This window comes from Oryza sativa, chromosome 12, assembly GCF_034140825.1.
Source record: "Oryza sativa Japonica Group chromosome 12, ASM3414082v1".
Taxonomy (NCBI): Eukaryota; Viridiplantae; Streptophyta; class Magnoliopsida; order Poales; family Poaceae; genus Oryza; species Oryza sativa.
The window spans coordinates 23190949-23217316 of record NC_089046.1 but is presented as its reverse complement, the minus strand read 5'-3'; the positions used below and the strand labels follow the sequence as shown (position 1 = coordinate 23217316).

At 41.8% G+C, this 26368-nt stretch overlaps 3 protein-coding genes and 3 non-coding genes across 8 annotated transcripts; 2 read left to right on the top strand and 4 right to left on the bottom strand.

Annotated features, from left to right (window-relative positions):
- The first annotated feature begins 686 nt into the window (after nt 1-686).
- Nucleotides 687-11058, top strand: LOC4352484 (trafficking protein particle complex II-specific subunit 130 homolog). Of its 2 annotated transcripts, NM_001423562.1 has the most exons (21): nt 687-936; nt 1472-1701; nt 1821-2002; nt 2250-2433; nt 2561-2651; nt 3343-3503; nt 4076-4165; nt 4267-4428; nt 5651-5712; nt 5895-5985; nt 6500-6651; nt 6770-6986; nt 7140-7685; nt 7889-8101; nt 8265-8649; nt 8776-8866; nt 8975-9059; nt 9164-9347; nt 9803-10083; nt 10247-10337; nt 10464-11058. In NM_001423562.1, exons 1-21 carry the CDS (start codon nt 873-875, stop codon nt 10637-10639), a joined length of 3738 nt encoding a protein of 1245 aa, NP_001410491.1. In that variant the 5' UTR covers nt 687-872; the 3' UTR covers nt 10640-11058. The 2 variants fall into 2 exon arrangements, with proteins under 2 accessions (NP_001410491.1, XP_015620115.1); XM_015764629.3 differs by lacking the exons at nt 687-936; nt 1472-1701; nt 1821-2002 and having other exon boundaries at nt 2304-2433; nt 2566-2651; nt 10464-10902.
- A 246-nt stretch (nt 11059-11304) lies between these two features.
- LOC112937536 (small nucleolar RNA snoR137) lies at nt 11305-11444 on the bottom strand. Its single transcript, XR_003240201.1, has one exon. It is a non-coding gene; the product is annotated as a small nucleolar RNA snoR137 (small nucleolar RNA).
- Nucleotides 11445-11507: 63 nt separating this feature from the next.
- Nucleotides 11508-11606, bottom strand: LOC112937518 (small nucleolar RNA Z159/U59). The gene has a single exon (XR_003240183.1). It is a non-coding gene; the product is annotated as a small nucleolar RNA Z159/U59 (small nucleolar RNA).
- A 426-nt stretch (nt 11607-12032) lies between these two features.
- Nucleotides 12033-12118, bottom strand: LOC112937517 (small nucleolar RNA Z159/U59). Its single transcript, XR_003240182.1, has one exon. It is a non-coding gene; the product is annotated as a small nucleolar RNA Z159/U59 (small nucleolar RNA).
- A 3246-nt stretch (nt 12119-15364) lies between these two features.
- LOC4352482 (protein trichome birefringence-like 14) lies at nt 15365-18395 on the top strand. 2 transcript variants are annotated; one of them, XM_026022060.2, is made up of 5 exons: nt 15365-15456; nt 16206-16482; nt 16585-16767; nt 17011-17206; nt 17307-18395. In XM_026022060.2, exons 2-5 carry the CDS (start codon nt 16326-16328, stop codon nt 18133-18135), a joined length of 1365 nt encoding a protein of 454 aa, XP_025877845.1. In that variant the 5' UTR covers nt 15365-15456; nt 16206-16325; the 3' UTR covers nt 18136-18395. The 2 variants fall into 2 exon arrangements, with proteins under 2 accessions (XP_025877845.1, XP_066162716.1); XM_066306619.1 differs by having other exon boundaries at nt 15365-16482.
- A 958-nt stretch (nt 18396-19353) lies between these two features.
- Nucleotides 19354-22229, bottom strand: LOC9271613 (uncharacterized). Its single transcript, XM_015762852.3, has 6 exons — nt 21925-22229; nt 20671-20743; nt 20512-20574; nt 20078-20122; nt 19939-19995; nt 19354-19684 (listed from the first exon to the last, which is right to left on the bottom strand). Exons 1-6 carry the CDS (start codon nt 22182-22184, stop codon nt 19592-19594), a joined length of 591 nt encoding a protein of 196 aa, XP_015618338.1. The 5' UTR covers nt 22185-22229; the 3' UTR covers nt 19354-19591.
- Nucleotides 22230-26368: the final 4139 nt, after the last annotated feature.

The following is a 26368-nucleotide window of genomic DNA, read 5'->3' as shown; positions in this document are numbered from 1 at the left end:
AGTGTTAAATGGCACAGAGCTGTTAATATAACTTCGTCTGTTGGGGCAAAATTTTTGGCATATTGAATATAGGACTACAAGTAATAAGTTTGCATCATAACATCTCGTAAATTCGGTCCACAAATACGGGTAAATTTGGCCCTCAAGTGCAAATAAATTCGGCAAAAACTGCGTGTAAGGTAGGCCCATGAGTGCAGTTTCGGCCCAAATTTGCCCGTAATTAGGCCTTAGTAAATTTTGCCCCCAAAATAGGCTTTAAATTTGGCCCAAATACGAGTACAAATCCAGCCCGCAATGCCGGAACCTGCACGTTATTTCAGCCCAAAATCCGCACAAATTTGGCCTAACCACCGCGCAAATTCAGCCCAAAGTATGCTTAAACTTGGCCCAAAAATACGTACCAAGTGTGGGTAAATTCAGCCCGTCACTGCCCTTAAACCCAGCCCATCCGTAGAACAAATCCGGTTCGCAAGTGGCCCCGAATCGGCCAGAGAATTTGGCCCAAAGTTGCGCGTCAATTAGGCCCAGAGAAGCGCGTGAATTCGGCCCGAGCGAGGTCGCGAACTCAGCAGGGCCAGCAGATATCACCACTCATCTAAAGCCTCCCGTGGGAGACTGACACGTGGGCCCCACACGTCAGCCTCTCCGACCCGTTTACCCCGACCCGCTTTACGGCCACAGCCTTCGTCTCGTCTCCACCGAACTCTTCCACTCCTCCGCATCTCGCGATCTCTTCCCCCCCCCCCCCCCCGCGCGCCGCCTCTCTCCGGCGAACCCCTCACCGGCGGCGGCGGCGGGGCGAGTGGGACGCCGCATGGAGCAGTAGGGGACGGAGCGGAGGCTGCGTGAGGTGAAGGGCGGGCGCGGTGGCGATGGCGAACTACCTCGCGCAGTTCCAGACCATCAAGTCCTCCTGCGACCGCATCGTCGTCGCCGGTACGGGTCTCCTCCTCCTCCTCCCTGAACCCTAGAAATGGCCCCGGGATCTGATCCGTCAAGCCGCGCGGCTGGCTCGGCCCGCGTGATCTCGGGGCCGCGGCGATTCGAGCTGGAATAGTGGGTCTAGTTTAGTTAGATTCGCAGTGCAGGTAGTTTGCATGTTTGCGTTTGTGTAAAATTTCATAGTGATTGAGCTCACGAGCAGCAATGGAAGATGCGGGGGGTTTGGTGGTTCCATGATCTGATTCTGGAAGCGTGATGCAGTGCATCACATCGGCATGAAACAACCCGTGTAGGATTCTCCCAAGTATAACTACCCTCATTCACTCACTGCAGCTCAACTTGCTAGCACATTTCTAGCTATGTTGGAAGATTTTCCTTTTAGGGCGTACAGTTTGGAGAATTACATTGAAAATGGGTTTGAACATTAATTGTTTTACTTCTTTGCTGCACATGCTGGTGGAAATGAATTTCAAGTTTGTTTATCTGTGTGGACTTCTTCTTATACATGGTAATTTGCGTTTTGTAACAGTTGAAGATGTGAGTGACTTGTGGCTCAATGTGAAAGAAAGTTTCGAGCAACGCTTACCAGTGAAGAAGGCCTGCCTCAATAACAAGGCGAGGAATCCTGTTTTTGTGGAAAACCTACCAGCTGAGTTTATACAGACCACTGATTCGAGGCTACGTAGTCGATTTCCACAAGATCAATACTTGTTTTGGTTCCGGGAACCATATGCAACTGTTGTTCTTGTCAGTTGCGAGGTACTTTCGTGTCCTCATGCATGCTGCTCTTTCTAATTCTTCTCAAGTAATAATATCACTTCTCAAACGGACCATGTGGATGACTTTTTGCATTCATTTCTCTCTATTGAAATCTCCAGGATCTTGATGAGTTCAAGACCATTCTTAAGCCTCGCCTCAAATTGATTGTGCAAAATGATGAGAGGGAATGGTTCATTGTATTTGTGTCTAAGGCCCATCCTAGCAATGACCAAGCATCTAAGATGGCAAAGAGAGTATATGCTAGGCTTGAGAGCGATTTCAACACTAAAAAAAGAGAAAGGTATTTGTTTGCCAATTCTGCATAACAGTATTGGTAATATTCATATCTTTGACTTTGAAAAATGTAAATGTTTTGGTTGATTCAGTTCAACATGCTATTTGCGGTCATCTTGCACTTATGTTGTTCCTATATGGATGCTCAACCTCCAAATTCCCAAGGAACTTTTTTTGGGACCTTAAGTTAAACTTCACTACAAATAGTATCGAGTTATTAACAGGTTTAAAAAGTATGGCCTTTTATGATGCAGATGCTGTAAATTTGATCTCCATGGACCTGATGCGGAATTCTGGGATGATTTTGACTCCAAAATGGTGGACTGCATTAGAAACACATTGGATAGGCGGGTTCAATTTTATGAAGAGGAAATTCGCAGGTTAAGTGAGCAGAGATTCACTCCGATATGGAACTTCTGCAACTTTTTTATTCTTAAGGTATAACAATGCAACCACGTTTGATGCTTGTCAGTTGAAATTATATTTTTAGTAGCACTGGTTTTATGAACAAACATACCTTTGTTTCATGTGGCTTTCTTGTAATTGATATCATTTATTTGTTTAGGAAAGCTTGGCTTTCATGTTTGAGATGACTAATCTTCATGAAGATTCACTCCGTGAATACGACGAGCTTGAACTATGCTACTCAGAATCAGGTTTTCTCTAACTTCGATGTAGCAGTTATGTTGCATTCATTTTTGAGCTTTGCATCTAGTACATTTGCATATATCCAAAAGCTTTTCTGCCCTAATCAATATAAAGGTCGCGGTATAAGATTTTTTTCAAGAGTGATGAAGTTTTTCATGAATTTGCAGTAACTCCGTACATCTATTCATGCTTATTTGGAGTCTTTGGACTAAGCTATGTTTTTATCGTTGCACAATATGTCATTCACTTCTCATAGAAAATATAGATTTTTATTGAAATCTTAGGTTAGAAATGTTTTTTTTCATGGATAGATTTTATAGTATTAGATAGAGGTTTTAAAAGCTGTGCTTCTGATACCAGATCAGTCAGATGACATTATAAAACATTAATATTGCTTCCAACCATAAACATGTAAAATTGTAAATCTAATTTCCAAGTTTTCCTTGTTCTTTCTGGAGAATAACTGTTTATTTACGAATTTTTTAGTACTTATCATGCTTCGAAACTACCATTTCATCATCATTGACTATATCTCATTCTTTTCTTCTGTCTTAAGGATCTAACTGTGGTGTAAAACTTATCACTTTGCTGCGTAAGTTAGTATATATTATAGAGATATCTAAAATAAAATGTAAGGAATATTGTCTTACAGCATGGTTTGTTATTAGTATTCATAACATTCTGTTCACATGAATGCAGTTAATTCTCCTGGAAAACATCGAGAATTTGGAGGATTGGATACTGGTGATGATCAAGCGGCGCTGCTAAATCCAGGATTTAAAGCATTGACCCAAATTGTCCAGGATGATGTGTTCAGAGAATTTGAGTTTAGACAATACATATTTGCTTGCCAGGCTAAGGTATAAGACATGTCGTAAAAAAATGAGTAACTGAATGCTATTTTTTCCTATGATTTTTTTTGTCAAGTCAGTAATATTTTTTTTCATTCTTACTTCATTGCAATCTGTTCTTCATTGCTGTACTGCTTGGTTCTTTTTTTATTACCAGTTACATGCCCGTACGTTGCAACGGGATCATTAGATTTTTTTTAAGGGTGGTTTTTTTATAAAGAGAGGGAGCATTTTTTTAGAGGAGGAAGGACAACGACTGCTCTTTTAAAGTAGTTAAGATGAGTTGGCAATGTCACAGTTAGAGAATACCATTGTATGTGTCATTGACATGTGTGTCCAGGCCCCACATGTCATTCTCACATACAATTGCAATTTGCAACTCACATATGCCTAGAGTGCTACTGTTTAATGGCGTAGCGGTGCTCTTTATTGCTCAATACAAACATGCACACTGTTTTACTCAAGTGGAACATGTTACATAAAACTAGACATCCAGTGCCAGAACTTTGTTCTGTTTTAGAGCTAGTTCAACTGAACCTTATATATTGCCTTTATACTTTTTCCATTTCACCATTTTGCAGTTATTGTTTAAATTGCATCGCCCAATTGAGGTTGCTGCAAGAGGATATGCTTTTGTGGTTAGCTTTTCCAAGACGCTAGCCTTGCAGGAGGTATGTACATTCTCTGTTTTATTCCTCTACAAGCAAAGTTTATGTTCTAGAAAGACTATATTGTGTGAAGTGTACTCAAGTAATTCTGAATGTGCTTTCAGAATGGTCTACCATTTTGTTTTCGTGAAGTATGGGTGATAACTGCATGTATGGATTTAATAAAAGCAACAACCTCACACTATGATGGTACAGCTGTTGCTATCGACTCAGAGAGGGAGTTCTGTCGTATTCAGGGTGACCTCTATTCTCTGTGCCGTATTAAGGTAAGTTCTGATACTTCTGGTAATTTAATATTGATTTCCCTGCTATATATCGTATTTTTATTCTATTTACGAATTTACATTTTCCCATGAGTTATTGAAGAAGTATGAATATTGGCCATTATCTGGTAGCTTGTTGCTAGGATTTAATGAATGTTGTCTAGAATTCTGTACTTAATGAGGCTTATTTGTTTTAGCATTGATGCATTGTGATTTGTAGAAGTATCTAGTAAGGCTGCGTTTTTTACCTCCCTTTCCCAACCTCCCTCCCTCGTTTTCTGCACGCACGCTTTTCAAACTACTAAACGGTACATTTTTTGCAAAAAAATTCTATACGAAAGTTGCTTAAAAAAATCATATTAATCCATTTTTGAAAAAAAAATTAGCAAATACTTAATTAATCATACAATAATAGGTGCTTCGTTTTACGTGCCGGGGAGGACCCCTCCTCCCGAACACAGCCTAAGTTTAATTGCTTAAATCTAATGTTTCTACTTGTTCCTATTTAATATTGTAAATTAAGTACAAAAAAAGTGGAACAGTAGTGGGAAATAGTATTATGCAAGAGTTAGTTTGTAAAAAATCTTTAAAAAAAGAACTTAATTTTGTACTTGGTCAAGACCAGTTTCTGTTGCTATATTTTTAATCATTTCACACTAGCCGTGCTTTCATTTTTAGTTGTAAATCATTTTGGAAGTTACCTGTCTTCACACAAGTTTCTATTGTTTGATGATTTATATACATTTGTCATAAACCATTTATATTTTCTGTTAATAAGTAATGTTGTTGTTTATTTGTAGTTTCAAATCATTTACTAGTTACATCCTTATCTTCACATTAGTTTCTATTACTGTATTAAGTAATTTAGTCCTGATGAATCATTTTCGGAGTTGCCTAGCCATGTTGTCATGAATTGATCCCGTGTATTCACGGAATCAAGTTGAGGGGTGTATCTCCAGGGAATGACCCACTTGAACCACCCAATTATGTTTAGTGACCTATAGTGCAATTTACTCAATATTTTTAATTCAAATGGAAACTGTGTCTGTTCTTTCTCTTCTTTCTTTTGTACTCTTAACAATATGTGTTAGTTTTTTTATTACAATGAATTTCTTGTGTGCCATCAATCAAGCCCTTTTTCGTTGCTTTGTGAATTACATTTCTCTCAGTTTTGTACTGTACAGAAAACTGTTTGTTTATATGATACTCTTGATGGATATTGCAGTTTCTGAGGCTTGCTTATTTGATTGGTTATGGAGTTGAGATAGAAAAAAGTCCAGTCAACAGGTACTAATCCAGCTCCTCTATTAGATATACTAAATTCAACTTTCCTATTGGTCAATTACCAATTAATAGGTTACTTTCCTCTCTTTTTACATGTCACTGAACAGTGAGACATTGTATCTTGATTGTTTCATGATTCATCATCAATCTTGCATTCAAAATGATATGTTTTGTTGTGTCTGCAGTGCATCTTTAAGCATGCTACCATGGCCAAAGCCAGCTACATGGCCTTCTATTCCACCGGATTCATCAGCAGAAACAATGGCAAAGGAGAAGGCAAGCAGTTTTCAGCATTACTTTTTGACATTTAATCTTCTAGTGATGCTTCATGTAGACTGCTGTTCTCTTGTATTGAGTCAGTTTGCTCTTGTCCTGCTTAATTGGCCCATACCACTTCAGCACTTCCTAAGTTATAACTCTAATGAAGCCATAACTTATAAGAATGTGTATCTTTCGCACACATTGAAAACTTTCACATGCATTACAAATATGTACCAGTCATTTGTTAATGTAGAACAAATGAAGAAGAATGGGAAAACAAGTTCCCAGATTATATGACACAGAACAGTAGTGGCAATGATGATTGAACAGTGTACCATAAAGTTGTTGCTGATATTTTCAGTACTTACTGAAAGATGCGATGGGATGGAATATGTAATTTTTAGAAATGCTTGTACTGACCTGTACTTTGCTAGTCTTTTTGTTTATCGTCACGCATGAACTTATGTGTTTATTCATTTCATATTTGGGAAACTGTAGCTTAAAGTTATGAAATATTTTCCTTGTCCAGATGATTCTCCAAGCAAAATCAAGAGAAAAGATCTTCAATATTCACAGGAAACCACTGCCATTAGAACCTTCTTTGCTTCTTCGTGAGGCTAATAGGCGTAGGGCTTTTCTTTCTGTTGGAAATATATCTGAATTATATGATTCAGGTGATGGGTAAGGACTGTCGATTTCCTCCATTTTCATGATGTAATCTTTCAAGTGAAATTTTTCAGCATATCTGTGTTAATGTATTCTTATTAACACATATCTATGTTCTTTTTTGTGTGGGCAGTTCAGGTCTGGATGCAAATTCAAAACCTTCGCCCAACAAATCTGCTTCGAACTACATGGCCAGGACAATGTCAGGGCCAGCGACATCTGAGACTTCTCTGCCAGTTGATCGCCCCATGAGGTTGTCAGAAATTCATGTTGCAGCTGAGCATGCACTGAAGCAGACAGTATCTGACCCTAATTTTATGACATCACTTTCATCACTAGAAGAATTTGAGGTATTGTAATTATTCAACATGCTCATCATGATGGATTCCTTCTAAAGTAATATGCTTTTTTTAACTAATTACTTTAGAGACAATCGTGAACATACAGAGGTTTGCACAAGCAATAGATAATTCATTGCAACAGTTTTTTTTTTCTGTTACCAGAAAAGATATATGGAGCTTACTAAAGGCGCAGCTGACAATTATCATCACTCTTGGTGGAAAAGACATGGAGTTGTGCTAGATGGAGAAATTGCAGCTCTATTCTTTAAGCATGAAAATTATGATTTGGCTGCAAAGTCCTATGAGAAAGTTTGTGCTCTCTATTCTGCAGAAGGCTGGGAAGAGCTGTTGGCAGATGTTCTTCCTGATCTTGCAGAATGCCAGAAGATTCTCAATGATGAAGCTGGTTATTTGACTTCCTGTGTGAAGTTACTTTCTCTAGAGAGTGGCTTATTTTCATCTAAAGAGCGGCAAGCTTTCCAGTCAGAGGTTGTTCGGCTTGCTCACAGTGAAATGAAGCATCCTGTGCCCCTTGATGTCTCATCACTTATTACATTTGCTGGAAATCCTGCTCCACCACTAGAGTTGTGTGATGGAGATCCTGGTACACTATCTGTAGCTGTTTGGAGTGCCTTCCCGGATGACATCACACTCGAGTCTCTCAGCTTAAGATTGTCGGCTTCCTCTAGTGCAGATGAAGGTCTTAAGGTACAGCTGAGTTGCTATTACATTACTGTTTGCTTATTGTTTATTTCCTTGTGGGATGTTAGTTATAGCCTTATACCAGTATGGTTGCAATTAGACTTCTGTTTCACCGTTTTATAACTTCCAGTGCTAATGCTATAACGCGTAAAAAGGTCCAGATAGTGCATTTGTTCTTTTCAATCACCTAATGTTTCCATGTCATGCAGGCGATAAAGAGTTCAGATGCTCGAGTTCTTGTACCCGGTAGAAATATCATCACCTTCGACATTCCTCCTCAAAAGCCTGGATCCTATGTGTTGGGTGCTCTGACGGGCCAGATTGGCAAGCTATCATTCAGATCGCATGGATTTTCTCAAGATGGTCCAGTGGACACTGATGAATTCATGAGCTTTGAGAAGCCAACAAGGCCTGTTTTGAAGGTGATGACATTAACATTAACTGGAGTGTCACAAAAATTTAGTCACTATTAACTCACAAGACACAACTAAAAGATGGATATCAACTAACAGAATAAACATTTTTGTAATTAACGAACCATATTATATTGGGCTTTGCCTCAAGTGTTTTCTGTAATTACTGCAGGTGAGAAAACCAAGGGCTTTAGTTGATATTACTCCTGCTGTGTCCTCTGCATTGCTTATGAATGAACTTCAGTGGATTGGGTTAATTGTCAAGCCAATAGACTATTCTTTGAAAGATGGCATATTGCATATAGATGCGGGTGCTGGACTGAAAATTGAGGAGTCCCAGATGATTGAGATAGAAACTTATGGAAGTGATGTGGAGCATGTTGGTGGTACTGATGCTTCCAAGACATCATCAAGCTCCACTGATACTCGTAAGGTTGAGAAGGTCCCTATTGAAGATGGGAAGATAAAAATACCAGACTGGGCTAGTGATGTGACTACTCTTGTATGGTTTCCTGTTCGTGCTATTGATGATACAATTGCAAGGGGTGCATCGCCAGGTTTGTACAAAATAAATAAGTAATGTATTCAGCATATTAGAATGTTCCAGGCAGTTGATTGAATATTTTATTTTCTGTATGTTTCAATCAATTGGTTGACCTTTGTATTGTCCTTTTTTTGTGCAGCATCCCCTCAGAAACAGAGCATAGTAGATGGGATGAGAATGATTGCTCTCAAGCTTGAATTTGGAGTTTTTCTTAATCAAGTGTTTGAAAGGTAAACTTTTTTCTGTTCCCATATTTTGATTTTTTAGGTACACCAAATAAAATAAATTTTTTGAGGGGTCCAAATAAAATAAATTTACCATTGTGATTTTATTTCCAGGACTATCGCAGTACATTTCACTAACCCATTCCATGTGAGCACACGCGTAGTAGATAAGTGCTATGATGGAACTCTACTACTGCAGGTACAACTCTCTGCACAATTGTTCACTGAGACACTTCATGTATTGATAGTCATTCAGTCTTCTTGGATTCTTGAATCCCAATTTGTATTTTTCTTGGTGTCCAGGTGATATTGCATTCTGAAGTGAAGGCCACTCTGCATGTAAAGGATATATGGTTGGATCTGCAATCTGGATTTGAACACACAGGAAAGGGAGATGGACGACCAACTTCGAACTTGTTCCCTCTGGTTATTGCTCCTTCTTCGAGAGCTGGAATCTTATTTGTAATACGTTTAAGTGCCTTAGGAGGTGAGACCTTTTAAATATCACACTTATCATCTTCAGTTGCCACTTGCAATTCATCTGTTGCACTTCCTATAACCAAAATATCAGAGCATCCAAAAAATCTTTTAGGGACAGACAAGTGGTATTAGCGTATTTCTAATTGCATATTACCATACTATAATCGCTGGCTCTTGCTAGCATGCTGCTGGTGCACCTAATTCTTTCATGTGTTTAGATTTGTGAGACTTCAAGTTCACAAACAGGACACTGCCATGTTTCTTGATTACATCTTCCATATCTCCCTTCTATCTTGCAAAGAGAAAATCAGATGTAAAAAACATGGCAATTATATTTGTGTTCCTATCCAAAAAAGAAAATTATCATTTTCTTATGAGAGGTTACACTTTTTTGCTGTTATATATCCTTGCTCTTACACATGGATGATTGACTGAATATAACTTTTGCATCCCACATTCCAGATATGGATGAGCTAGAAAAGGCAGATAGCATGTTGAATATTAAGTATGGAATATCCGGTGACAGAACAACTGGAGCACACTCTCCAGTTCCTGTTAAACCTGATGATTCTGAGGAGCTTGTATTCAAGATTGCGGTGAAGATGAAGCGCCCTGTCCTGGACCCATGTGTGGCAGTTGGGTTCCTTCCGTTTTCTTCGGACTGCTTGAGGGTTGGCCAGCTGGTCAACATGAGATGGAGGGTTGAAAGGCTGAAGAACCCGGAGGATGCCTCTCTGTTAGCCGTAAGTCTCCATATGAGCCTTGTTTAAAATCACATTCATTAATTTTACCAGTACTTTAATGGTTATGATCTTGTGAGTACATTGCTTCAGTAGACAGGCCCATAGGACAAGAGAGATGAAATTGTTTTCTCCTTCCAACTGAACTTGAATTTGGTTTTGGCAGGACGAAATACTTTATCAAGTCGACGCCAACCCACAGAACTGGATGGTTGCTGGGAGGAAATGCGGTCACGTATCGCTGTCAAACAAACAAGGTAACTAATAATTTCGAGTTCAGACACCGAAACTCGATATATCGATTTCCATCTTGCAATGCCAAATTTTCAGTTCGCCTACAAGCCCTTGTGAATAACATTGCGCGCATGTTCCACAACAAACAGGTTCAAGGATAGAGATCACGGTGACGTGCGTGCCGCTGGTGTCCGGCTACGTCCATCCGCCGCAGCTGGGCCTGCCGCACGTCGGCGAGGCCAACATCAGCTGCAACCCGGCAGGCCCTCACCTGGTGTGCGTCCTTCCTCCGACACTGAGCACCTCATACTGCATACCGGCTTGATCCATCCATCATACACAGATTGTATGTTAGGCTTGTAGCCTGTAGTAGAAGAGAAATGCCACTTACACTGGTCGGCTTGAGATGTATCGCCATTTGCACCGGATGAGATGTATGCTGTTTTTGCCGAGACATTCTTTTGTGCAGATGAGTTCTTTTTCGTCAGTAACATTCAGAACGTGTTCCATTGTTTCATGTACCATAAGATAAGTAACATAATTCTCCGTGTATATCAAATCAAGTGATAGACTGGATTTTGAAGTCTACCAGAATTCCGGCACAAGAGTTACTTCGTTCTCGATAATTCATTCCTGTACGTGCAGATCTGTCATTGCGAGCTGGAGTACTATGTAGGTCAAATGGAGATTACCGTTCTTCTGTTAACCTTTTTTTTCACTGGGAATTATTTCTGTTGGTATGTCAATTACAATTACTACTGTTTGTTGTCACGTATGTTCAAGTATATATAGAGTACCTTAGCAGTTTCAATAGATCGTCCCTTACATTAGATAAGGGATTATCGATTTAAGATTCGGGCTTGCAATATTCTCCATCACATTAGACTACGCGTCCGTCCAGATGTTTTTCATTATAGAAACTGAACATCAAACAAAATCAACCCCAGTACCACAAAATCGACCAAAAATTCAAATCGATTTTATAAATCAAAATGTGCCAGGAGACAGGTAACATTGACGCGGGTTAGTAAGCGCCATGCTGTTTAATTCTGGTCCAAATTCAATCTATGCTTCTCTCTACAGGATGACCAAACCAATATCATCGGCCATTCTTCCAGTCGTGAAGCAACAAAAAAAAAACAAAAACATATCTGCGCTGCCAAAAATAACTTGAAAAGAAACCTAATCGATTTGTCTCCTCAGTTCAGGTCTCCAGATTGCTTCCGCACCGCGCCATGAGAAAAGCGCATCAGAAGAACGAAAGTTAATCATTTTTAATCATCATCAGAGACGAACACTAACCAAAAACAATCTTGCAAATTCAGAAACATCAGAATAGAAAAAAAGAAACTAATTAATTCAAAATTGTCCCAAAATCTCCCTCAGAACATGTGTATGGGTATCATCAACAGATTGGTAATTCTTCAGACAAGGCTGAAACTTTAAAACATGCAGCAGTCACTGGGAGCAGCAGGGGCTGAACTAATCAATCAAAAATCGAATCTTGGCAGATAAAATGCAAAAAATAAACTTTTTTTTCGGCGAAAACGTAAATATTCAAGATCCCTCTGCGTGATAATAATATGACTCATCAGATTTGAATCAGGCCACTACTTTTTTTAACATCACAAGTCTTCACTGGGATCATCCATGAATCCACACAGATCCAAACTATAAAAACCAAAAAAAAAAAGAGGATTAAGATTAGATCGATGGGAACCCCCTCAGTTCAGGTCTCCAAATAGTTCTTCCACATTGCAACTTCAGAAGAACGAAAGTAAAAATTTACATCATCATCGGAGACACAGATCGATCCAAGAAAAAAAGAGAGACCAAAACAAAAGCAAAACGCAAAGAAAACCAAACCAAATCTACAGCGAAAGGATTGGAGCAAAAGAATCGAACTTTTCGAAGGGATGAGCATAGCAGGTCGAGGAGATCGATTGGAAGGATGAGGAGTTGAATGAGAGAGCATTCCATGGCGGCGGGGTTCGCTGGGTGGTGGAGAGGGGAGGGTTTCTTTTGGATTTTATAGGCTCTTGGGCTCTTGGCTAGGGTTTGTTCTAGGCTCCTGATAAATCTCCACCGTCTGATCTCGCACCGGTGGCTGAGATGGCTTTTCACGCTAAGAGCATCCATCAGCCGCTTTGGATTAGAAATTTCATTATTTGCTACCCCAAAAAGTACGAATCCCCCCCCCCCTTGCGGAACTATCGCGGACGACCGAATTACCCCCTAAACCTAAAAACCAGACATTGCTCATCCCAAACTTTCAATATCGGACGAATTACCCCCCTCAACACTGTTTTGAGCGGTTTTTACTTGAGTTTGCACACGTGGCGCCAACGTGACAATTCAGTCAGCAAAATAAAAATTAAAATACCTCCCTTGGGCAACCTGTCATACCTCTCTCTCCCCGGTCGCACTCTCTCTCTCTCTCATATGCGCTCGGGCAAGTGGCTCCGCAGCGCGGAGGTGGTCGACGGTGGAGGACGAGCTAGCCCGAGCGACGGGCGGCTGAGGCAGAGCTTGCCCAGGAGGCCGGTGGTTGAGGCGGTGGCGGACCAGGCAGCCGGCGACGGAGGCGAAGGCCGACCAGGTGCTGGCACGGTCCCATTCGCGTGGCAGCCTCATCACGGACCTCGCCTATTCCCCTTCCTCCCCACGCGCGACCGCCGAAGTGGTGGCCCCCCGCCCCCATCTCCTCCCATCCTTCTCCCTTCTTTGTCGCCACGGCGAGGACAATGCTCGCCGTTGTGGCACTGACAGCCGCCGCGGTGGTCGCTGTCCTGGAGTGCACTGTCGGCGGTCTCCACCGAGTGCTAGATACGGGAGCGCGGTGGGTGGCAGCACTAGACGCGAAGATGGGAGTGGCAAACTTTGGGAGGGCGTGTGCTAGAGTGGGGGGCCCCGGAGACGAAGCATAGGCCAGACGGCGTCGTTGATGGCTCATAGGTGGGAGCCGGCCCTTCCGGCCTTCTCTGCCTCCGCCTCACTCCAACTCTCGAGATCTAGAGGCTGATGTGTGGGTGGTGCGACGAGGACGATGAGGAGGAAGAGGAGGAGGAGAGGTGGCGCTCCACCTCCCCCGTGGACTGCACCGGCCGCCCCGCTCTTGGTTTTTTATGGGATAGAGGAAGTACTTGTTCGCAGCTCTTTTTTAATCAGAATTTATCACTCCGTTCGTAGACCTGTCGGGTTAACATTGTTCGCGGCTCTTTTTTAATCAGAATTTATCGCTCCGTTCGTAGACCTATCGGGTTAACATTGGGACTACGAATTTCTTCTGGGGTTTTGTCTGCTACCCAGTTGTCCATCCTATTATTGGTGTGGTTTAGCAATCAGTCCAGTTGCCTCGTCACCGACAAGTTATTTCACAACACCGCCTTGTCTTCTTGGCCTTCAGACACAGTAGGAGGTGCAGCTGTGGTATGAGGAAAACATACATTACAAGGAGAATTCTTTGCATGTCGATACATTATAAGAAGAAAACAAAGTTAACAACTTCACCACGATCAGCCAGAAGACTTGGTATACGTGGGATAAATTTTTAGTGAAATTTGTTACGTTGAATTCTAGGAGTACTACTCTAACCACCTTACAAAAGAGGTGATTAAACTCAAAATTCTCAAGCAAACAAAACAAAATCTCTTCAATGCAACCAACAAAACAAGATCTCTTCAATACATGATCATTTCGTACATTCATCCAGACAACATCTCACTGCAACTAGGACTAATCAATCCAACCAACCAAACAACTCCATTAGAATCTACTCCCTCCGTCCCAAAATATAAGCATTTTTAGCTATGAATCTGGACACATAGTTGTCTAGAAGTTATTATATTTTGGGACGGAGGTAGTACTTAGTCAGGCTGTAGTTATCTTGGATACTCCCTCTGTCCTAAAATATAGTATTTTTAGAATACTGACAAGTCAAACATTTTTAACTTTAACTATTAATAGAATAAAATAAAAAAGATCAATCATGTAAAATGCAACTAGATTTATTATTAAACAAACTATCGTAATATGCAACTCTTTTTATTTAAAACACATATTATTTTTTATAGATATTGTTGGTTAAAGTAGCATCTCGGAAACCGTATCAAAGTCCAAAAATACTTATATTTTGGGACGGATGGAGTAGCTTATACGGGCTAAGGATAGAATTAATATTGCAAACAATCAAACATAATATTAGAGAATGAGTTGTATAGAGTATTTCTTGTTGAAATAGTCCCATATTGAGTTGTAGAAAGGCAAGAGACCTAATATATAAGTGGGAGAGCCCTCACCTCATTGTTTAGTTTTTTTTAAGAAAAGACTATTTATGACTCTATAATTGGTATTACAGTCTGATTAGTTCAATATCTCTGATCCGAAAATAAAGTGTGTGAAGAATTGATGGACCATCGGTGGCTGCCGGCCTCGTATAGTGTATAGTTGAGAGAGACCGTGGGGATATACAGCCAAGGTGCGGTGAACGGCAAAGCCTAAAATGGTTGAATGCCTGATGATTCGACAGATGATACTCTCTGACGCTATCTTGAAATCCTGACGTGCATGCCTAACCACCAACCACTCTGATAATACTCGATCTCCATTTTTGCTATCGATTCCATTCTACGCGACGCCTCCTCCTTCTTCCTCCTCGTACACATCACCACCACCACCTCGGTTAATCCCTTTTCCGGAGTGATCCAAGCTTTGGCATTGCCGTACCGTTACCGTACGTGCACCCCACGTCACGTCACCTTCTCTCTCTCCATCTCACCACCACCACCACCGCCCTCACCGCACTACAACCACCACAGCCACACCGAAACCTTTGGGCTTTTGGCAGGAGGATCAAGGTGAGGTGAGCTTCTTGGTCATCAATAGTTATCTCCTGGGAGGTTTTTCTTTATTTGTTCTCTCCTCTTTTGTATTCCACGTGTACTCTATTCTCATATAATCTAGAGCTTCTGCGCTTGCGTAGGTGAAGCCTGCCCCGTGTAAGATCATTTGGCTCAATAATATATTCAGGTAGGGATTCTCTACCCCCGGTGATTTAGTAAAAAAAAATAAAAAGGTGAGGTGAGCTTCGTGGTCGTCCTGCTCGCCGGCGATGGCGACGGCGACGGCGAGCTCCGGTTCTTGGTCAGTATCTGTCTCCCTTCTCGCCTGGTTTCTTTGCTCTGCTGCTTGTCCTGCTGCCGTCTCGCCTTCTTGGTGTGTTCGTCTCGAATTCAGTTCGATTCATCGTCCTGTGTCAGGATACAAGCGTTTTGGTTGTGAACTTCCTCGTTTTCAATTTTGAGCCCGGGAAGAAGCAAACAACCTATCAAAGGAAATTAACTGAACCAGGATTGGATGAAATTTGATGGGGCCACTTCTTTGGGGAGCTTCTGTTTTCTTGCAATGGGCTGCTAGAAATTTCGTTCACAATGTTTTCCTGATAAATTCCGTCAAGTCATGCTCTTCTTTGATGAACTTTGACATGTTCAAGATCTATAGTTCGTCAAAAGTTCCAAGTCTCGAATCGGTCGGAGTGCGCGGTCTTGTTTATTTTTCCTGACCTTGAAACTGCAGCACTTTGTGACTAGAATATAACTAATTCTGGTCATGAAAGGTGTGAGCTTTGAGTCTGCAAAGCTGAACTTGCCACCATCCAGCTTCAGCCTCACCTGCAACTCTTTAATTCTAATTAGGAAGATGTTTATGCCTTCCCAACCGAACCGATCACAACTGCTGTTTACTGCTTTGATCTCTACTCTGTACCAAACTTACCACATGCATTCTTCTTGAAAAACAAGCACCTATTTTTTTTTGTTAATGTTAGGTGTGGTAGCATTAATCTGAACTCACCTTTTTTTACTTATTGTCTACATTCTTCTTGTATGATGCAGCTGCCTGATTGCCTGACCAACAGAATTCAGAGAACCTCTATTTTATCTGCAGTTGATGTCTTGTGAGCACAATTCAGTCCTGAAAAAGAACAGGGGTTTGCTTCAGAGCACAGTAAAGGGATGAGATTGGTGAATCTGAATGGTCTGAGGTTCAAGCAGCTCAAGCTTGTCTGTCTTGCCCTCCTTGTGGTGCTCCTGACATGGAAATGGGAGAAGGGATCGCTGCGAAATCGCGGCGAGCTCCTCCGATCAGAGCCATTGGCTTTGAGCCATCCAGGTCCTCTCATTTTGCAAGCTCAACAGCTGATATCCATTCTCTAATTGAGTTTTTTTCTATGTGTTGTTCTTTGCACTGACATTTTTCTGTAAATTTCTTCAGTTCAATCCAAGTATATAGATCATGATATCTCCAAGGAAGAAATTTTTTCTAGCTTGGATCCATTAGTGCAGTTAGTAGATGAAGTAGGAAGGGAAGCTACTGCTGCATCTCCACCTCAGTCTGTAGTTCATGAAGCAGAAAACGTCACTGGTAAAAGGGAAGCATCACCTCCTGAGAAGAAAGGTCATGGCCAACATCTCTCTGATTATGATCCAATATAATGTCTGTTATAGAAATATCCCCTTAAAAATGTAAATAAGATAATTTTTTTTACTAAATTGGTATAAACTTGCTCAAAGAGGACAATGTTCCTTTAAATCCTACTCAACTCACAGATTTGCCTAGCAAAACCGGTTACTAGTCAGAAGTTTCTGCAGCTCTAATGCAATGCTGTTTCTTCTGATGCTTTCTTCATCTGTCTAGCAGAATGTGACTACAGGAATGGAAGATGGGTTCCTGATGACAGCAGACCATTATATTCTGGTCTCAGCTGCAAAAAATGGCTCTCTGATAGCTGGGCTTGCAGATTGACACAACGAAAGGATTTCGCTTATGAGAAATTCAGATGGCAGCCTGAAGGCTGTGACATGCCAGAATTCCAAGCCTCCCAGTTCTTGAAAAGGTAAGTCTACATTCTGCAAGAAACAGTTAATCAACACATTCTTCTTCTTCTGCATCCTTTTCTCTGTCTTTCAGGTCATGCTAATCCTAACATGCCTCAGGATGCAGGACAAAACCATTGCTTTTGTAGGTGACTCCTTGGGGAGGCAGATGTTCCAGTCCATGATGTGCATGCTCACAGGTGGGGATGATCACTCGCATGTCGAAGATGTCGGTAAACGCTACAGCCTTGTCGTTGCGCGCCACGCTAAGAGACCGGAAGGTTGGGCATACCGGTTCCGAAGAACCAACACCACCATCCTCTACTACTGGTCAGCAACGCTCTGTGATCTGGAGCCTCTCAGGAGGTCTGATCAGGCAACCGGCTATGCAATGCACCTAGACCGCCCTCCTGCATTTCTTCAGAAGAACCTCCACAGGTTTCATGTGATAATTCTGAACACCGGGCACCACTGGAACCGGGGGAAGATGAAGGCGAACCGGTGGCAAATGTACGTCTCCGGGGCACCGAGCCATGACCGGGATATCGCCGTCATCTGGAAGGCGAAGAACTTCACCATCCACAATGTTGTCAGGTGGCTGGATGATGAGCTTCCAAGGTACCCCCATCTGAAGGTCTTCTACAGGTCATTGTCACCCAGGCATTTCTTCAATGGTGAGTGGAACACTGGAGGAACATGTGACAACAAAAACCCTTTATCCAAGGGGAATTCGGTGTTTCGGAATCGTTCTGACGATGCCGAAGCCGAGGAAGCGGTGAGAGGCACCGGAATCAAGCTCTTGGATATCACCGCGATTTCGCGGCTGAGGGATGAAGGGCATATATCCAGGTACAGCATCAGAGGTAGAGGAGGGGTCCAGGATTGCTTGCACTGGTGCCTTCCTGGTGTTCCAGACACATGGAATGAGATCCTGGCTGCTCAATTGTAGCTGCCTGCTGCCATAGTCAACACATTTTTCTTTTGATAAGCTCTAACCATTTTATCTGATGTTATCATCATCTGATAAAAGCAGCTATTTTTCATGTAAATCTGTAATAACCCTTCAATAAGTTTCTGTACTTTTCTGGGATTAGCCACACACATACACGCACCCCATCATTCTTCAGGACTGAAAATGAAATTCTTGTGTAGATTCAGACATGAGTTTGTACACTATACCGTTTTCCGTTACTAGATTCTTTTTCTAAATTATGATGATATCACTTTTTTCATGGAGATTTATTACATGGTTTCTGGCTACAGAATTTAAAGAAAATAAAAGAAAATCACGGCCAGTTTGTTCATCATGTACTCTAACAAATGCTAGATGTAGCTAAACTATGTAGTACCCACATAATTATATGGTCAAAATCTCTTATATTTTTTAACAAAGGTAGTACTTATAGGCTATTGCCTACAAGTCTGGACAAGAGTGGCAAAGCATGTAAAATAATTCTTTGCTAAAATTGTTCATCACCTGTGTTGTTCAGTGCAAACAAATATATTTATTATTTACCAGAAACAGACAAGAAATTGTTCGCACCCCCCCCCCACCCCCCCCCCCCCCCCCCCAAAAAAAAAAACACCCACACAAAAAGAAGAAGAAGAAACACAAGTGAAATTGTCAACCATAATCAGCAACACAAACACAAGTGATGAGGGTCTCTACCAGACTACCAATGGCAAGCGATCGTATAATCGTTTCTTTGCGATTTTTTTTTTTAAAAAAATATGGTTGAACTGATCGACTCGAAGGTTTCAAAATGATCTGAAATTTTCTGCGGAATTATATGCTCTTTGCAATGTTTGGTATGATTCCAGAAGGCCTACAAGTCTGGACTTTGATGTAGTCAACCGCACCCTCAATGCCAAGTTGTCAATATTTGAAGGTGCCCTGTTGCAAAAAGGTCATCGAGAGATACGAGCCATACGTTGAACAACTCAAATAGACCGTGTTTACCACTCAGCCATAATTTCAACGACTAATAATTTTCATGAATCTAAACGAGTGCGATTTCATGTGAGAAGACCAATTGGAAGTCTTTCCTATCAGTAAACAGCTAAACGAGCAGCTAATCCCTAGTGAAAAAAAGCTTAACCATACAGAAACAGCAAAGGGAGAAATTTACACTTGAGTAAAAAATATCGGGAAACACTCAAATGCATATGCTAGTAATAACATGAAAATTGAAAACATTATCAGCCCAGGATCAAATGTAATAGTTTTTAGTGACAACGGTGATGCGACAACTATCTAAGTGCTGGCATGAACACAGACGGTCATGCCATAACTAGAATAACAGGGAACAAAAAACTTGTAAATATAACCAACAGCACTGGTGGACTAAGCGGTAGTATCAAGACAAATCCAAAAGGCAGCAAATGACAGCACTTCCAACAAACTGTCAATCATAACTTGCATTCAGAAACTTCAACAATTCATTGCGCTTGCTCTCTGCCTGCTTGTCTTCCTTGGATTTCTCAAGTTTCATCATTATCTGTCAATGCAAATGCATCAAATCTTTTGCTTTCCTAAAATAATTTGTTATGAGGGGGGGCATATGCGAGGTAGCCCATTCTGTTTTATTGAATTTAACAACCGATGGAACAGTTTGGATACTGTAAAATTGTTCATATTTCATAACCTTACTTTGATCAGAAGATTTTTTATTTCAACAGGCACCCCCCCCTCCCCCCCTCTATTGTACAATTCAAAAGGTGTACATTGAAGAGGTCAAGAGACTATTCTCACCTTTTTACCAGAGATTGCACTCCTTTGAACACCTTCATCCTTGTCACGTCCAAGAAACTGATTTACAGAATAAAGAATGTTTCATATGTTAAATAAAACAAATAGAAAAGAAAAATGTAAAGCCAAGTATCTAATATACCTTGGAGAGCTGCACAGGGCCACTAGTACGTTCACTATCTTTCTTCTGTGTAGAGCTCCCGCATTGAAGAGAACAAAACCAACCAATCAACCAACAAGCCAACCAGCAAGCCAATCCACCATGTTGTCACCCGTTCACGAATCCCAGCTCCAATGTCAAAGAGCCAACCCAGAAACAGGCAGCAAGATATATAAGGACCTCTTGTATTTAAATGTAAACCACATATATTTTAAGTCTACACATCTACTTCATAAGACATGACCCTGTAGATTTCTATTAATAGATATAGCATGGCACTGTAACAGCAATCAAACGCAAGTATGCAACCAACACTTGCTGATTTCTAGAGAGTGATTATTACATGCAACACAGATTCAATTCACTGAAAAGTTAAACCAAGAAAAAGGTATTTTCTGAATAAATAGGATTTTTACCTCTTTATGTTTGCTCTTGTCTCGTTTAGAATGCCTATCCTTGCTTCGCTCCCTCTCCCTAGACTGTCAGGTAAGTAAATACAATGAGGCCACATATTCGACGCATGGAGAAAAAATCTAAATGAGAAATCAAATATGAATGCATTGATGGGGCAGTACCTTCCTTGATGATCTGCTCTTCTTGTGCTTGCATGATTTGCCCTCATGTTCACTGTCGTAAGAGCTTGAGCTACTACAAAAAGCACCAGAAACTTCAAAATAACAGTGGTGGCATAAAGCAAACAGGAATACAAGTTTCGCAAGAAGCAAAATATCTCTATTTTTTTCAGTGTAGCAGAGAAAGCCAAGACAGCTTGAAGGCTAAAACTAGGGAAAAACTTGTTGCTATGCCGATCAATGTCATCCAATTGAATGATTCAAGCCGTAACAATGTAATGCAAGACTATGGCATTTTTTGTTTCAAAATTTCCCTGGTACCTAGATTCTGAACTATGCTTTAGCTGCCTAAACTTGATGCCATGATAGCTCCTAATCACAGATAAATTGAATTCAAAAGAACAAAGCATCATAGCTCCGGTAAATGCCATGGATTGCCACCCTCTCAGGCTTACAGAATATTTAACTGACTGAAAAGGAATTTTAAATGGAGATGCGAACACTCATCTTCAATAGTGAGCTCAAATCATATCTAAGAAATCCTTGTCCTACTGCTGATAGAACCGATCACTGACTATTAAACTAGGAAGGAATGAGGCTTTGTCCTACTACTGTTGCGATTGTTACACATTGAAAAAGTACATCACAGAAATTCTCCAAACCATGTAGATTCGAGCTAGCATTCAGTGCTCATTACTACTCCCTCCATTTCATAATGTAAGACTTTCTAGCATTGTCCACATTCATACATATGCTAATGAATCTAGGCACACATATATGTCTAGATTCATTAGCATCTACATGAATATGGACAATGCTAGAAAGTCTTACATTATGAAACGGATGAAGTATCAAGTTGAAGTGAAATCCTAAAATTTTTCTCACGGTTAGGGCTCTCGTTGCTCAAGTAAGGCACGACCAAACCAAACTGAACAAATAAATCCTTTGTTAGTTGTAAAACAACCGAAAATTCTTCACGTCCTTGTGCAACTAATTCGTTATCCCCTTAATACCACTCCTGATGTAGCGTCAATCATGGGTCAAGATGAACTATCAGAGGAGCTAACGAGCAAAATTCATTCACCGATGCTAATCCACCCATCGAATCCCGTCAAACCGTTGATCTGGATGTAATCCACCACCAACATCGCCGTATCCCCTACCTCACAGATCACGAGATCGATCTGGGCCTAACCCTAGCACAAGAAACCTAGAAAGGAAGGATGAGGAGGAGGAGGAGGAGGGGGAGAGCCTCGCCTGTAGCTGTCGTCGTCGGACGGGGACCGCCGCCGCTCCCTCCGGCGCCGCTTGTGGCGTGACCTCCGGTCCTTGCGCGCCTTCAGCGCCGACGACGAGGACGCCGCCGCCGCCGCGGCATCCTTCCGGTGGCCGCTGCGGTGGCGGGCGCGGCGTCGGCGTCGGTCGCTCCCCGAGGACGAGGACGAGTCCGAGGAGGAGCCCGAGGTGTCGGTGTAGGAGGACGACGAGGAGGTCGCGGCGGCGGGCGGCGGCGCCATGGAGGGAGCTCGTCGCGGCGGCGAAGAATCGAGGCGGATCTGTCTGCGGGAGACGGGTGCGAGGGTACGCGAGGTAATGGGCCGAGGAGCCCGTCACGTGACGCACGTGCGAGGTGGCGTGTGGCTGACATGTGGGCCCACGAGTAATCCGGCCCATCTGAAATTTGATGGAATTTTAGATTTTTTTAAAAAACCTTTTTAGTAACTTTTAGTTTTTAATATACTCTCCCAAATTTTATTCCTAAACCTGGTTCTAGTTTGAAAATGAGAATCTGCCGAATCGCTCATGTTATGATCTTCTACATCCTAGGTCTCTTTTGAGATAGTCTTCCTTTAAAAATAAAATTTAAAAAGTTTGAATTTTCTTTTAAAAAAATCAGTATTTTATGTGAACTTGGTATGGAGTTGATGTATTTCAAAAGGGGATGTTATACAACAGAATCCCATTCGGACGGTTGGTTGCAGTCATACCTACGAAACAGAAATGCACTATGACTTACTCTCCACTAACAAATAAAATGTTGTTTTAGATTAGGTTTTCATGTATTCAGATTTTTCAAGTCTTTGTAACTTCCTTGAACTTTAAAATTTTGAAATATCAATATTTTTTTTTTGCAAATATCTATATAGAACATTTATACATGTGTCAAAAGCACACACTGGTGGAGAAACCATCTTTGGTCGGTCGGTCAAATTTCACAATAATCTCGGTTTTAATAAAAACCAGGACTAAAAAGCATCTTTAGTCCCTATTTAAAAGTTGAGAGGTACTTTTTGATCTTTAGTCCCGGTTGGTGTTACCAACCGTGACTAAAGATCATTTTTAGTCTAGGTTCAATAAGTCGTGGGGTTCAAGACAGACCCCAATTATTTGTACATGAAATTGTACTAATTTTTCTATCGATGTACGGAGAAGGGGTAGTGGTGAATTGGTGATCGGATGAGTGGTAAAAGAGTTAGATCGGGCTGAAAGGAGTTATGTTAATGGTAGCGCTTGCGCGTGGAATATTGTTCCGAGCACCGCACGTTGCGCCCAGAGTCCGCAAAATCCGTGTTCGGTTGCCCTCAGCTCGTTCGTTCTATATAGATTAGATATATTTGAATTCGGGGTAGTTGTTGAAGATACTCCGCTGGAGGTAAATCAATTACTGTGGGTTAATAGGGATACCTTGTCACAGCCAGGCTTTTGGTAATCGATTTACTGGGTAGTTAAATTGTTTGCCATAGCTAATAAATGGGTTACTCGTTTAGTACCTATGGTGACCGAGTTTGTGGTAAATGTGTTGTTGTTTCTGGATGAGGTGATTCGCATAATGCAGTAATTGAGTTACTACTACGTTGTAAGTGACGTTTTCGTCGGTAAATGAATTATCGTATAATGGTGATTTACTGCGAAAGTTATGACATGATTGTTTCCGTCTGCCTCGCGGCGGGTGGCGTCGGCCGACGCGGAGCGCCCCGTCTCCTTCCTCCCACCACAACGAAAACCATCTTTCGTGGCGGCCATTTTGGGTTTTTGCTGACGGAATTTAGAGCCGGCACAGAGCAAAGGCCAGTGAAGATCAATATTTTCGCTAGCGGTTATCGACCGCCAGCGATAATTCATTTTCGCCGGCGGTCGTCTTAAGCCAGCCGCTAGCAAATATGCATTTTCGCTGGCGGTTGGCTTAAGATGGCCGCCAGCGAAAATGAATTATCACTGGCGGCATTGTTAAATCGGCCGCCAGCAAAATTCTTTTTTGGGCCAAAAAAAAAAAACCCATGCAGCTGCTGAGCCGCCAGCAAAGATGATTTAGAGAAAAGCCCATTGATTCATTTTCAAAATTCAAATCCAGATCTAGATTCGCTGCTCATTTCCAAATTCAAACATGAATTACAAAATCATCATTAGCACATATCAAACATCATTTACACAGATCAAAACATGTGCATCATCTGCAACAACATGCGCAAAAAAAAAAATAAATCGGAGAGGAGGGAGCCGGGAGCACGGGCCGGGCTGGATCCGGCCGCCCCGTGGTCTGGCGGCGGCGGATCCGGCCTCCCCGCGGCCCGACGGCGGCGGATCCGGCCTTCCCGCCTGCGCCCAAGCGTCGCTGCCCGTGCCTGAGAACCGCCGCCCGCCGCGCCCGAGCGCCGCCGCCCGCACCCGCCAGGTCCGGCACGTCGTCGTCGGTGTCAGCTCCGCCATCGCCCGCCTGTCATCGCCGCCGCGAAGGCCGCTCGTGCTAGTCATGGATGCCGTCGTCGCCGTCGGAGGAGGGCTGGGGGCTCCGAGAGGAGGAGGGGAGAGAGGTGGTGCAGTAGGAGGAGGAGGAGGAGGTGGGTGGAGAGGAGAAAGAGATAGAGTGGGTGGGTGGCAGCCTCTGGCAGTGGGTGGGTGGATGAAAATCAGTTTTAAATGCGTGGGTGGGTGAAGGAATCTCGCGCGCATGGTTTTAAATGCCGCCAAAATTTTTCAGCGAGGCTTTGCTTTTCGCTGGCGGCTCTGTTTTATTCTTGGCGAATCTCTTTAGCATCCGCCAGCAAAAACGCCGATTTTCGCTGTGGACATTTAAGAGGTCCGCCTCAAAAAATATAGTATTTTTTATGGCAAACCTCTTAATGTGGCCGTCAGCGAAAATCAGTTTTCGCTGGCGGCCTATGACCCCCCACCCCTCCGATTTTCTTCGCTGGCAGTTTTATCTCTGTCCCGCCACGAAAAAGATTTCTCAAACGTCATGAAAAACCGTTTTTCTAATAGTGTCCCGCCCCTACCCCTGCTCACCGTCCTCCTCGCCTCATCCCTCTCTGCACTTGCTTCGGCCGCCGCTCGCGGCGAAGCCGGTCGATCCGCCTTGCCCGTAGCCCACTCCAGCCGCCACTCGCCCCACTCCGCCGACCGTGTGCCCACCTGGGTCGTTGCTCGCTTCGGCCACAAGAAGGGGAGAGATATAAGATAGAGAGAAGAGGGGAGAGAGAGAGGAGAGAGATAAGATCCAGTGTGTATGATACGTGGGACCTGCTTGTAAGTATGACTAGTTATTTCAAAAGCCACAGCCCATATTCCACAACTGTTTTTCGAAAAGCCACGGCTCACTGCTATTTTTTAAAAGCCACAACTCAAACAAACACACTGTTGATAGAGGTGAGTGTGCTGTTGTTAGTACTTGCTTTTGGACTGTGTTTATAATAAAAAAACTATACCTACTTTTAATGTTTAAGTTTTGTCTCAATGTTTAAATATTATCTTAAAATGTTGGCATATGTATTTTGCCATCGCATAGACGGATTCGGCCAGCGAAAGTTTTCCAAGTCGATCCCATCGGCCCGCGTATTTTGTTTTTTGCGTGAATATTGTTGTGCTAATTAATTAGTGAGTATTATGGATTGTGAATGGATTGTATTTCGTTCATATGTATTCTGTATATGTGAATAATTCTGTATTCTGTGCTGATAATGCAATTGTAACAGATATATTGCACTGATATATATTCCCTCCGTATTTTAATGCATGACGCCGTTGATTTTTCGACCAACGTTTGACCATTCGTTTTATTCAAAATTTTTATGCAAATATAAAAATATTTATGTCATGCTTAAAGAACATTTTGATGACGAATCAAGTCATAATAAAATAAATGATAATTACATAAATTTTTTGAATAAGACGAATAGTCAAACGTTGGACAAAAAGTTAACGGCGTCATACATTAAAATATGGAGGTAATATCTAACTTGTGTAGCTAAAAAAACTATAGTCCTATATATTTGTAACAGTTATACTCCATCTATCTACTTTTGATAGTCATATTTTCAAATCTGAAAATTCTATTTTTGATAGGCATATTTCAATTCATCAACCTATCATCTTAATAACTTTCTCGGATTTAATGTTTGACTCTCCATTCTTCCACACAAGATTGGCTACTTGAGCATCGTGAAATGTAAATATTAATGAATCGCTTGTTTACGAGGAATGACCAGTAGCATGTTTAAATAGATGATAAGTAGAATTACTTATCATTAGTCTGTGTGCCAAGATGAAATATGACTATCAAAAGTAGATAGAGGGAGTACTATATTGCTATTAAATAAATAAAATTATAAGTAAACAAATTCAAAGTACCAATTCATATTATTTAACTGTATAAGTACAATACTAATATTATGAATTAACAGTAATTATATTGGGGAGGCACTAC

Bases quoted from the DNA above. Each gene is read 5' to 3' on its own strand.
- LOC9271613 (XM_015762852.3), bottom strand. From the start codon at position 22,184: ATGGCGCCGCCGCCCGCCGCCGCGACCTCCTCGTCGTCCTCCTACACC. The intron at 20,744-21,924 runs GCGAGGCTCTCC...TGCTTTTTGTAG, and splicing joins TCCGACGACGACAGCTACAG to TAGCTCAAGCTCTTACGACA. The intron at 20,123-20,511 runs GTAAAAATCCTA...AGCTCTACACAG, and splicing joins ACAAGAGCAAACATAAAGAG to AAGAAAGATAGTGAACGTAC.
- LOC4352482 (XM_026022060.2), top strand. From the start codon at position 16,326: ATGAGATTGGTGAATCTGAATGGTCTGAGGTTCAAGCAGCTCAAGCTT. The intron at 16,483-16,584 runs GTCCTCTCATTT...AAATTTCTTCAG, and splicing joins ATTGGCTTTGAGCCATCCAG to TTCAATCCAAGTATATAGAT. The intron at 16,768-17,010 runs GTCATGGCCAAC...TCTGTCTAGCAG, and splicing joins ATCACCTCCTGAGAAGAAAG to AATGTGACTACAGGAATGGA.
- LOC4352484 (NM_001423562.1), top strand. From the start codon at position 873: ATGGCGAACTACCTCGCGCAGTTCCAGACCATCAAGTCCTCCTGCGAC. The intron at 7,686-7,888 runs GTACAGCTGAGT...CATGTCATGCAG, and splicing joins GTGCAGATGAAGGTCTTAAG to GCGATAAAGAGTTCAGATGC. The intron at 9,060-9,163 runs GTACAACTCTCT...CTTGGTGTCCAG, and splicing joins ATGGAACTCTACTACTGCAG to GTGATATTGCATTCTGAAGT.